At 34.9% G+C, this 12,037-nt stretch overlaps 1 protein-coding gene across 1 annotated transcript in view; it reads left to right on the forward strand.

Annotated features, from left to right (window-relative positions):
* Positions 1-12,037, forward strand: part of LOC140159974 (zonadhesin-like) — a 48,413-nt gene that overhangs the window by 23,571 nt on the left and 12,805 nt on the right. The window contains exons 16-21 of the mRNA XM_072183241.1: positions 84-246; positions 664-846; positions 2,058-2,278; positions 2,991-3,168; positions 9,247-9,381; positions 10,866-11,083. Coding sequence (XP_072039342.1) covers positions 84-246; positions 664-846; positions 2,058-2,278; positions 2,991-3,168; positions 9,247-9,381; positions 10,866-11,083 — 1,098 coding nt within the window. The remainder of the gene's footprint in view (positions 1-83; positions 247-663; positions 847-2,057; positions 2,279-2,990; positions 3,169-9,246; positions 9,382-10,865; positions 11,084-12,037) is intronic.

Raw genomic sequence — 12,037 nt, forward strand, 5'->3', positions numbered from 1 at the left:
ACCAATCTTGAGTCCCCTCCCAGGCAGGCACTCTGCCTTTAACCTAAAGATCTTCATTATCTAATCTTCCACTGTTATCACAGGCCTTCAGCTATGCAGCATTTGGTGACAGCTGGGTGAGTGTTCCACCCACCTGTCTATCCCAGGAATTTTCAGAAAGCGACAATTATAACCCATGTGGAGAGATAAGCCAAGAGGGCCAAGATGAAGCCAGGAAGAAATGCAATGTGCTTTTGAGTACTTCCGGTAAGAAACTGATACTGGCTAAACCATTGGGCTACTCCATTTAAAATCCACACTCCCCCTGTGGAAGATTTAGCTAAATTCATCCACAGAGGGAGTTTGAGTTTTGAATATAATAGACAATTGGGTAACTTCCATTTGAAGTACTCACTCCAGTTGTGGAAGATATAGGTAAAGCCATAATACAGGGGGAGTATGGGTTTCAAATTATTAACCCTGACCAGTTACATTTGAAAAACATACTCTCCTGTGGGAGATATTTCCAAAATCTTCCACAGGGGTAGTGTGGATTTCAACTGGAATAACCCATTGTATACAACACAATCATGTATGATATGTTAGCAAATTGATATCATTTATAGAATAAACTTATCATTTTTTTAACATCTAAAACCAATTCTCTATTCTGTTCTTCTTCAGGACCTTTTGCGAAATGTCATGATATCATTGATGTCTCGCCATACTACAGCGCATGTCTGCATGATTTCTGCGCTGCGTACCCTAAGTTGGATGGTCCATGTTGTGACTCCATAGGAGAATATGCCAAACTATGCAAGGCATCATTTGTAGAAGTAGGACCGTGGAGAAATGAAGAACTTTGTCGTAAGTATACAGTGATGTCCATTATCGTGTGCAGTTGTAGTGATGGACAGTGTTCGAAATATGCCTCAAAAAGTTACAGGCCAGCCGGGCTTGACCTTAAAAAGTTACAGGCCAGCTGGGCCGGAAACTAGATGCCAGTCAGAAAAGTTACTGGCCAGGCCAAAAAGTTACAGGCCAATGGCCGGCTGACCGGCTCTATTTCGAACGCTGGTGATGGAGAGACAAATCACTATAGAAAAATTATTTATTATTATGGGTATTTACACCACATCGTGGTACATTCAACTACGCTTGTTACTCCGCGACTAATCATGCTAATACACGAGCGTACAACGCTACTCTACTCGTCCAGATTAGCAAGATTATCTGCGTACAATAACTAGGCACAGCCACGCAAAGAGTATCTTCCATGATGTACACAAATTGAATAATTTTTCTATAGTAATAAAATGTTAGTAGCAATTCTCAAATTCAACTGCAAATTTACGTCTTGCGATACAATTTTTTACCCTAATGTGGCAGTAATGTCAGTGCCCATTTCATTGGGCGCATCTTCAAATCGCTAGTGTTCACTCAAAGCAGTAGCATACACGCGTACATGCTTAAAGATGCCGCTGAGATGCACAAGTGAAAGAGCTGCCTCAACGTGTTGACGTCCTCAGTGACCATACACAGAAATGCTGAATGTCATTATGACTGTCATTTGTGATGGTCACAAGTTGACTTGAGTTCATCTGGTAGCAATGGGCTATTCCATACTACCGGGCCTCCCCTGTGGAAGATTTTGGAAATATCTGCCACAGGGGAGTATGAATTTAAATGGAATGAGCATATTAGGCAGCTCCATTTGAATTTCATACACCCTCTGAGAAAGATTCAACCTGAATCTTCGATTGAGGTAGAGCATGTTTCAAACAAAGCTGCTAACATGTTAATTCCATTTGATATTCATACTCCCTCTGTGGCAGATATTTCCAAAATCTTCCACAGGGGTAGTGTGGATTTTAAATGGAATAGCCCAATTTGACACTAAAGACACAGTGACTTCTGATTGATGCTGATTGATATACCAGCAAGTAAGTGAATGCTATATGTGCTTTATTAATTATGCATGTGTCTCTCATATTATTCACCAAATTCCCGTTACCGAAGATCTTAAAGGTAAAGATAGTAAAGAGATAACTAATATGATGTGTTTTTTCTCCACATAGCTTGCGGTGAAGGCTTCATTTATGAGCCCTGTTTGAAAGACTGCCCGAAAACTTGCCCAGAAATCCTGAGTGACCAAGCCATACCACCTTGCAAGATATATCCATGCATTGAAGCATGCGTCTGCCCTGAGGGACTGGTCATTGATTATGACGAAAATGGACAAAAGAAATGTGTGAAAAGAGAACAGTGTGGATGTCTGGTAGATGATGTATATTATCCGGTAAGTAGACTACTTATTATTGGGCTATTCCAGATAAAATCCATCCACCCCCCTGTGGACTTGAAAAAGTGGCTCGATTTGAAATCTACACCCCTGTGTGGAAGATTAAGGTCATGTCTTCCATAGGGGTGTAGCCCATTGGAGTTATCATAGAAACACTTTTGGTTGATTTTATTTTGAGAAATGATTACAGAGAAAATTCTTTATTCTTATTTTACCTGGGAGATGACAATGTTGCAGAGGTTCAACCAAAATTCTTTAAAAATGCAGAAATGCTCATGCTTCCTCAAGTAAATAAGCTTACTGATTGTGATTAGATAGCCAAAAATAGCATTACAACCCTGAAGTTTAAGTACAGGAAGTACAACCAGAGGTCACGTGGCGATATTTCGTTATTTCCAGATACATTTATAAGCTTACGTATGGAGTTTGCCTATGTTTTATTGTTGAAAATTTGCCCCCGTTTGGAAAAATGCAACACCCGGGGCGTTTTTATAATTAGAGACAATACGGTATATTCAAATGTTGTACTTTTTTATTTCATGTCATTGTAATTGTTGAATGTTTATGTTTTTTATTGTTGTTGTGGTGAGTAATCATTTCCTACAATTTTCAGTGAGTAATCATTTCCTAAAATTTTCAACAGCTTATTTATTGATTGATTGATTGATTGATTGATTGATTGATTGATTGATTGATTGACTTTCTACAGGTTGGTTCCAATGTTTTGATAAATGATTGCACTCAGAGATGCAGATGTGTGGAGGGAGGAGTGTTTAAGTGTGAAGATGTGACTTGTGATGATGCCACCTCTATGTGTACGTTAATTGACGGTGCATATGAGTGTGTCTGCCTGGATGGAACTGTTCTCATTGGTGATGGTTGTACAGGTAGGTAGACAATAATTAGAGACAGGGGGCCACTCAAATCAAACTTGATGTCATCCTTGAACAGAAAAACGCCGAAAAGGGTAGGGTTTTCAGCTTGTAGCACGGCCCGTGCGGGCCGCAAGGGTATCAATTTTAAGATTTTTGTCAAAAAGGGTAGCCTATTTAGCCACTTAGGCCTACAAGTCAGCATTAAGGGTAGTGATTTTGCCGGAAGCAGTTTTCCAACTGGTATTTTACATACACAGCAAAAAATATTAAAGCCCGGAGGGGAGCCCAAATGTTACGCCTACTTTATTGTATCAGTGTAAAGGTTGTATATTTTGAGTTGATCAGTGAAAAGAGTTCCTATTTTGCTCCAAAGTCAGTGATAAGGGTTAATTTTTTTCACTCAATGAAGGTCGGTGTTAAGGGTTGGGAATCTGAGGGGCTGCTTGAGGATGACAACCCTGGCTGAAATTTGATACACTTTTGATACACCACTTTTGATATGTATGAAAAATGTATGAAATAAAAGGCTTTGAATTGGAACCCTCATTTCATACACTTTTATGTATCAAAACTGTATCAAATTAACATTGCATACACATTTTATACATATCAAAAGTGTATCAAATGCCAAGATAATGTATCAAAAAAGTATCAAAAGAAATGTATCCTTTCATTTCATACATATTTGATACATAATTATATCAAAAGTGTATCAAATAAGTAACTGTATCAAATCAGGGTTCCAATTTAAACTGTATCAAATTAGCGTTCAAATTTTTATCCTTTCATTTCATACACATTTCATACATAATTTATATCAAAAGTGTATCGAATATGTTACTGTATCAAATGAGGGTTCCAATTTAAACTATCAAATTAGCGTTCAAATTTTTATCCTTTCATTTCATACACATTTCATACATCATTTATATCAAAAGTGTATCGAATATGTTACTGTATCAAATGAGGGTTCCAATTTAAACTGTATCAAATTAGCATTGAAATTTTTATCCTTTCATTTCATACACATTTCATACATAATTTATATCAAAAGTGTATCGAATATGTTACTTACTGTATCAAATGAGGGTTCCAATTTAAACTGTATCAAATTTTCGTTGAAATTTTTATCCTTTCATTTCATACACATTTCATACATAATTTATATCAAAAGTGTATTGAATATGTTACTGTATCAAATGAGGGTTCCAATTTAAACTGTATCAAATTTATGTTCAAATTTGTATCCTTTCATTTCATACACATTTCATACATAATTTATATCAAAAGTGTATCAAATAAGTAACTGTATCAAATCAGGGTTCCAATTTAAACTGTATCAAATTAGCGTTCAAATTTTATCCTTTCATTTCATACACATTTCATACATAATTTATATCAAAAGTGTATCGAATATGTTACTGTATCAAATGAGGGTTCCAATTTAAACTATCAAATTAGCGTTCAAATTTTTATCCTTTCATTTCATACACATTTCATACATCATTTATATCAAAAGTGTATCGAATATGTTACTGTATCAAATGAGGGTTCCAATTTAAACTATCAAATTAGCATTGAAATTTTTATCCTTTCATTTCATACACATTTCATACATAATTTATATCAAAAGTGTATCGAATATGTTACTGTATCAAATGAGGGTTCCAATTTAAACTGTATCAAATTTTCGTTGAAATTTTTATCCTTTCATTTCATACACATTTCATACATAATTTATATCAAAAGTGTATTGAATATGTTACTGTATCAAATGAGGGTTCCAATTTAAACTTTATCAAATTTGCGTTCAAATTTGTATCCTTTCATTTCATACATATTTCATACATAATTATATCAAAAGTGTATGAAATATGTAACTGTATCAAATCAGCGTTCCAATTTAAACTGTATCAAATTAACATTCAAATTTTTATCCTTTCATTTCATACATATTTCATACATAATTTATATCAAAAGTGTATTGAATATGTTACTGTATCAAATCAGGGTTCCAATTTAAACTGTATCAAATTAACATTCAAATTTTTATCCTTTCATTTCATACACATTTCATACATAATTTATATCAAAAGTGTATCGAATATGTTACTGTATCAAATGAGGGTTCCAATTTAAACTGTATCAAATTAGCGTTCAAATTTTTATCCTTTCATTTCATACACATTTCATACATCATTTATATCAAAAATGTATCGAATATGTTACTGTATCAAATGAGGGTTCCAATTTAAACTGTATCAAATTAGCATTGAAATTTTTATCCTTTCATTTCATACACATTTCATACATAATTTATATCAAAGGTGTATCGAATATGTTACCGTATCAAATGAGGGTTCCAATTTAAACTGTATCAAATTTTCGTTGAAATTTTTATCCTTTCATTTCATACACATTTCATACATAATTTATATCAAAAGTGTATCGAATATGTTACTGTATCAAATGAGGGTTCCAATTTAAACTGTATCAAATTTGCGTTCAAATTTATATCCTTTCATTTCATACACATTTCATACATAATTTATATCAAAAGTGTATCGAATATGTTACTGTATCAAATGAGGGTTCCAATTTAAACTGTATCAAATTTGCGTTCAAATTTTTATCCTTTCATTTCATACATATTTCATACATAATTATATCAAAAGTGTATGAAATATGTAACTGTATCAAATCAGCGTTCCAATTTAAACTGTATCAAATTAACATTCAAATTTTTATCCTTTCATTTCATACATATTTCATACATAATTTATATCAAAAGTGTATTGAATATGTTACTGTATCAAATCAGGGTTCCAATTTAAACTGTATCAAATTAACATTGAAATTCTTATCCTTTCATTTTATACACATTTTATACATAATTATATCAAAAGTGTATCAAATATGTCACTGTATCAAATCAGCGTTCCAATTCTAATGCTGGCCAGCGGGACCGCCCTATTTTGATACATGCCATTTGATACACTTTTGATATAGTTTTGATACACTTTTGATAGTTTTTTATACACTTTTGTTTTTTTTGATACACTTTTGATACACTTTTGATACAGTTTTTTATACACTTTTGATACAGTTTTTATACACTTTTGATACAGTTTTTTATACACCTTTGATACAGTTTTTCAAATTTCAAAATTGGTCCAATCAAGCTCAAATTCAACAATTATCCTTACATGATCTAAACATATTTGCAAACATTAATGACCCCAAAGTGAAGGGGTCAAAGGTCAAATTTTGAAATTAGTCTAATCAAGCTCAATAATCAAGCTCAAATTCAACACTGCCCTCTACTGCTAATGCTGACCTCTAGCACTTTCCCCCATCACGGAGCAGCTCAATGCACTTTTCTCTATCAACGTTCAAAATTACAACGCAATAGGATAAATGTGTGAGAAAGTCTTGCAAAAAAGAAGCAAAACCCAACCAAAATGGAACATACATACATCAGAGGGCCTGCTTGGAATGCAGTGCTTGTCACTGAAGTTGTTACCCTCAATAAAGAGACAAAAAGGCTACCAATAACATCTACTATACAGGCATGTGCTATATTCATGCTTAATACATATACATTGAGGCCCTATATATAATATATATAGTAAGCTTACCTTATCAGAACAAAGTCAGATATTTCCTCAATCACAGTCCCTGATTACAACTACATTGTAACCTAATGTGCAGTCTACAAGCATGTTTGTATCTTCATCATGATAAATAAAACACCATAATTTGCTCTAAAATACAGTACATTTCCAAATGCAAATCCTGGTGTTAACTGCATACATGCCACATGGGCAAATTTGAAAATGATGAGTCATTATCTAGACATGTGATCAGTTATTGATACAGTTTTGATACACTACAAAAGGTCAGTTTATGAAAGCTCAATTTGATACACTTTTGATATACCTCTAGCCACCCAAAATAAACTAAGTCCAATTTAATACGCTTTTGATACACTATAGGCAGCCAGAATTTGACCAAGTCCAATTTGATACACTTTTGATATACCTCTAGCCACCAAAAATTAACTAAGTTCAATTTGATACACTTTACATACACTAAAAAACAGGCAAAGTCCAATTTAATACACTTTTGATACACTGTATGCAGCCAGAATTTGACTAAGTCCAATTTGCTACACTTTTGATATACATCTAGCACCAAAAAGTTCACTTTGATACACTTTACATACACTGAAAAACTGCAAAGTTCAATTTGATACACTTTTGATACACCACAAGCATGGCCAAAATTAACTAAGTTCAAATTCGATACACTTTTGATACATTTTTGATACAGTTAGGTGGTATTTGATACAGTTTTGATACCTTATATTTTCAGTTGATACATTTTCAATACACCCTTTGTATATCAAAACTGTATTAAATTGCTGTTTGATACAGTTTTAATACACTTTGATACACTTTTGATACACTTCTTGCTGTATAGAATTTCTGCTAGGGAACACATAATGGTATATGAGTGTCCCCTACAGGATTAGAGGTTAATAACTGTATGCGCATCAGTTATATGTCAGGCATATGAAAAATGTAAATAATATGCCTTTGGAACCGAGGAATATCCTGAGGCCTGCAGCCCAATTTCTAAGGTTCAAATTAGCAAATGGTAGTTGTGCCCACATGAACTGTACGTGTTCTGACGCATTAGGATGGGTGCACACGAAAGTCATTGTGCCGAATAATCCCATACCATGTTACATGTAGAGATCATTGTTAAGGTTGGTCTGAACCCTGGAATTATGGAAACTTTCGGGCCTCATAACTTCTAAATTGTTGGTCTAAAGTATATAAAAGTATACATATTTAGAATGGCAAAGACTTGATAAGTTCATCTGTGAGGTCAAATTTGGGCCAAAAATGCCATTTTTGACCAATTCACCAAAAATATTTGAAATTTGGGCCAAAATCTGGCTTTTTTATAATATCAAATCAGCATTTTTTTTTATTTTTTTGTGCAAATTTCTCAAAGTTGGTCGAAATTCAAAAAAATGAAAAAACGGGTCCTAGATATTTTGATATAGTTTTTAAAAATTAATAAAAAAAAAATTTTGTCCCAAGAATTTTTTTGTTACGATGCACAAAAAAGAAGTGGGCCAAAAAACGTTATTTTTGGGATTTTTGGCCAAAATGCCATTTTGGCCCAAATTTGACCTCACAGATGAACTTATCAAGTCATTGCCATTCTAAATATGTATACTTTTATATACTTTAGACCATCAATTTAGAAGTTATGAGGCCCGAAAGTTTCCATAATTCCAGGGTTCAGACCAACCTTAATATTCATAGCTCATGAATATATGCAAAGCATGTGACCCAATCAAAATTATTTATTTGCCAAAACACAAATGTGATGTGCGGGTACTACTAAACAACAGTGGACCTTGGCATTTGATTTGGTATGGAACTACGCACAATGTTGTCTTCCGCATAATCATATTCTATGTGAATGTATAATTTACGTACAAAGCAATTGCTGTATTTGACTTTACATGGTTAAGCACATTGTAATTGTTCGGTCACGGGTTGGCTATTCGATATTCGTAATGGGGAAATTAATTACAATAAAGTTAAAATTGGATTTTGATTTCTCAGTATTTTTCCTCGGGAGCTTGCACTCCCTCAGAAAATTACCTTGGCCAAAAACAAACCCTCTGAGGTCGCGCAAATGACCTCAAAACAGATTGGAGATACCGCACACTTAGTATTGTCTAAATAACCCACATCTGTTTGTGCATGAATCAATCAACTAACAAGCCATTTGATAGAGACGCTCATACAGAGGGTTTGTTTTGGGCCAAGGTAATTTTCTGAGGGAGTGCAAGCTCCCGAGGAAAAATACTGAGGAAATCAAAATCCAAGGTTATGAATAGGAGATGAATTAGGTAGATAAATGGATTCATTTTTATCTACAATATTTAATCCTATAACAATCTTATTTAATGACTAGTATAGAATAAGGGTTTTGTTTGTAGCCATGTGAGTCCAGCTGCATGTCTGGGTGACAGTTTTAATGACAGTGTTTATTCATATTGCACAGATGACCCATGTCAACCAAACCCATGTAATGGTGGTGTATGTGAGGTGGGTAGTGATGGGAGTGCTATCTGTGTCTGCTTACCAAATTGGGATACAGGTGTGAGGTGTGGATTCAATGGTGTTACGTGTGATCATGGTAAGTGTTCTTTTATATTAGGCTAATTAAAGTTGGTTTGAGTTTCCCCATGGCATCACATATTTTTTGCAGAGTGATGTGGTGACTCTTTCATTATTCATTATTTAACATTCATTATTTATCACATACCATATTCCCTCAAATAGTCGCCCCTAGGGGGCGTTGCATTTTCCAAAAGGGGGCGTTTATTAGAAGTCATTTTTAGAACGATAATTTCAACCCATTTTTTGGTGAAGTTGATCCGGGTTTTTGAGTATTTTTGCCTAAATTTGACCTCACAGATGGATTTGTCAAGTTTTTACCATTCTAAATTAAGTATACTCTTTTTTACTTTAGACCAACAATTAAAAAAAACGGCCCCACATCATTCCACAATCCAAAACAACAATTCAGGGACTTTGCTGCTTCAAGAGCGCACACCCTAGACATTCCACAAATAACCATTGCAACCAGGATCAGCTCCCCGAGTTTCATACGGGTTACAACAAGACAAATTAGCAGTGAGTTCCTTGTCCAAGGGAATTTCAAGCTAACTTAATTTTTCCATGTGAGTGTATAGACCTTTTTCCCTCTTTCCCATCATGCACTATTCCAGGGGGGTATGAGTGTCGCAAACTACATCATCTCCCCGGGGGAGTACAGAGTTAAGTTCATTACATTCTGAATACGGACATTTCGGCTGGTGCCTTCATCACAAAAAGGAATCCCGATAATCACGATAATGGCGCCGCGATCACTAATACCTTTCGGGGGCAAAAAACAACATTTTTATGCCTTATGGACATGGTGTCCTCACCCAAAAAAGTTTCCTGCTATTGAATCCTAACTTTGTATACATTTTATAGACTTAATGGTGATAAACTAATGACGGGACACGCCGTGATATTTTGTCGGCGTCCGTTTCACTTTTTTTCGGAGATGAAAATAAAATGTAAACACAATCTCTTACACAGATGTTCTGCATCGCTCCGTAACTGCATCACTCGTGTATTCAATAATTGCATAATTAGTAACATCGATGGCCTTTACGATAATCCGCATATATGGAATCAGTATGCCCATATTAAGACAAAATAATTGCAAAGGCCTGGCAAAGACCATCGGGTGCACACGATCTATGAGGTTGATGAACTACGTCATACCCCCCTGGAATAGTGCATTGTGGGATAGAGGGAAAAAGGTCTATAGGCACCGCCAGGGTTCGAACCCGCAACCTCTCGCACCATAGTCGAACGCCTTATCGATTGAGCTAACTTGACTGCTAATTAAGCAGTTATGAGGCCAAAAGAGTTTCCATAATTCCAGGGTTAAGACCAACCTGAAATTCTTTAATTGAACTCTTAAACATTAATGTGTCAATTTCAAAATGTGCCTTCAGGTCTGTAAAAATTGCTGAGGGCCCTAGATTTTCAGACCAAAGATGGCTTATTACTAACACTGCATGATAAGCATGTTCCATTGACTGTTCCATTTGCTTTTCACAGGTGTTGCGTATTGCACCGCATACGGAGATCCACACATTATTACGTTTGACGGTGTCAAATACGACTATAATGGAAACTGCCAATACGTCTTGGCAGAACCTTGTGAGCAGTATGCAGATGAGGTCAAAGCCAAATTCTTGAAAAACTTCAGGGTGGTCCAGGATATCCTTCAAGGAAGAGTGATAGCAGTGTATATCTCTTTCCCTGATTACAATTTGGTAAGATGACCAACTTTGTCTGAAACCCTTAAGGGGGTACTACACCCCTGGCCAATTCTGTGCCTATTTTTGCATTTTTCTCAAAAATTATAGCGCATTGGGGACAAGTAAGATATGTATATTATAGGGGCAAGGACTACAACTACTGCAATGAAAATATAGCAACTCAAGGCAAGTAGTTATTGATTTATTGATCAAATATTGGTTTTCCCTCATTTTCGACTGTAACTCCACAACTGTTGTCTCTGTTGAAATAAAATTTCCAGTGCAGTAGTTGTAGTCCTTGCCCCTATAATATACATATCTTACTTGTCCCCAATGCGCTATAATTTTTGAGAAAAAATGCAAAAATAGGCACAACATTGGGTAGGGGTGTAGTACCCCCTTATATAATAGTTTTCTGTCAGATTTTAATTTTGTTATATTTTCACAAATATGATAAAATAATATTTGTAATAACTGTTCTCTATTTTAAGGTTTTTACAAATTTGGATCATATTTTCATTTATTGCACCATTATTACAAAATTTTAACCATCTTAATCTGAAATACCTACTGTAATATGCGGCCATTTGATTGGTGCCTACAAACCAGCACAAAGTTCACACAAAGTGCACAATGAAATCACTACCTTGTAAATACTGTGCAGTTTGTGCTATATATAGTGTGTCTTGTCTCAAGTTCAAAGTAATGTCATTTTTTGGATTTTACATTGGCAGTTTTGAATCGTATGTGCTAACTTACGTGTACACACACCTAAAAGGGCAATTCATCCTTACGTTGCCAATACAACTGATTACTCTGAGTTACTCTGAACTGAGATGAGACACACTATTGTCATAGTGATTAAAACTGTTAACCATACTATTTCTGCAAACAAATTTCGAGAATTTACCAATTATATCATCTGTTTTAAATAATACATGTATGGCAAGACATGGCTGTATTGCATTT

The sequence above is a fragment of the Amphiura filiformis genome, chromosome 9 (assembly GCF_039555335.1).
Source record: "Amphiura filiformis chromosome 9, Afil_fr2py, whole genome shotgun sequence".
Lineage (NCBI taxonomy): Eukaryota > Metazoa > Echinodermata > Ophiuroidea > Amphilepidida > Amphiuridae > Amphiura > Amphiura filiformis.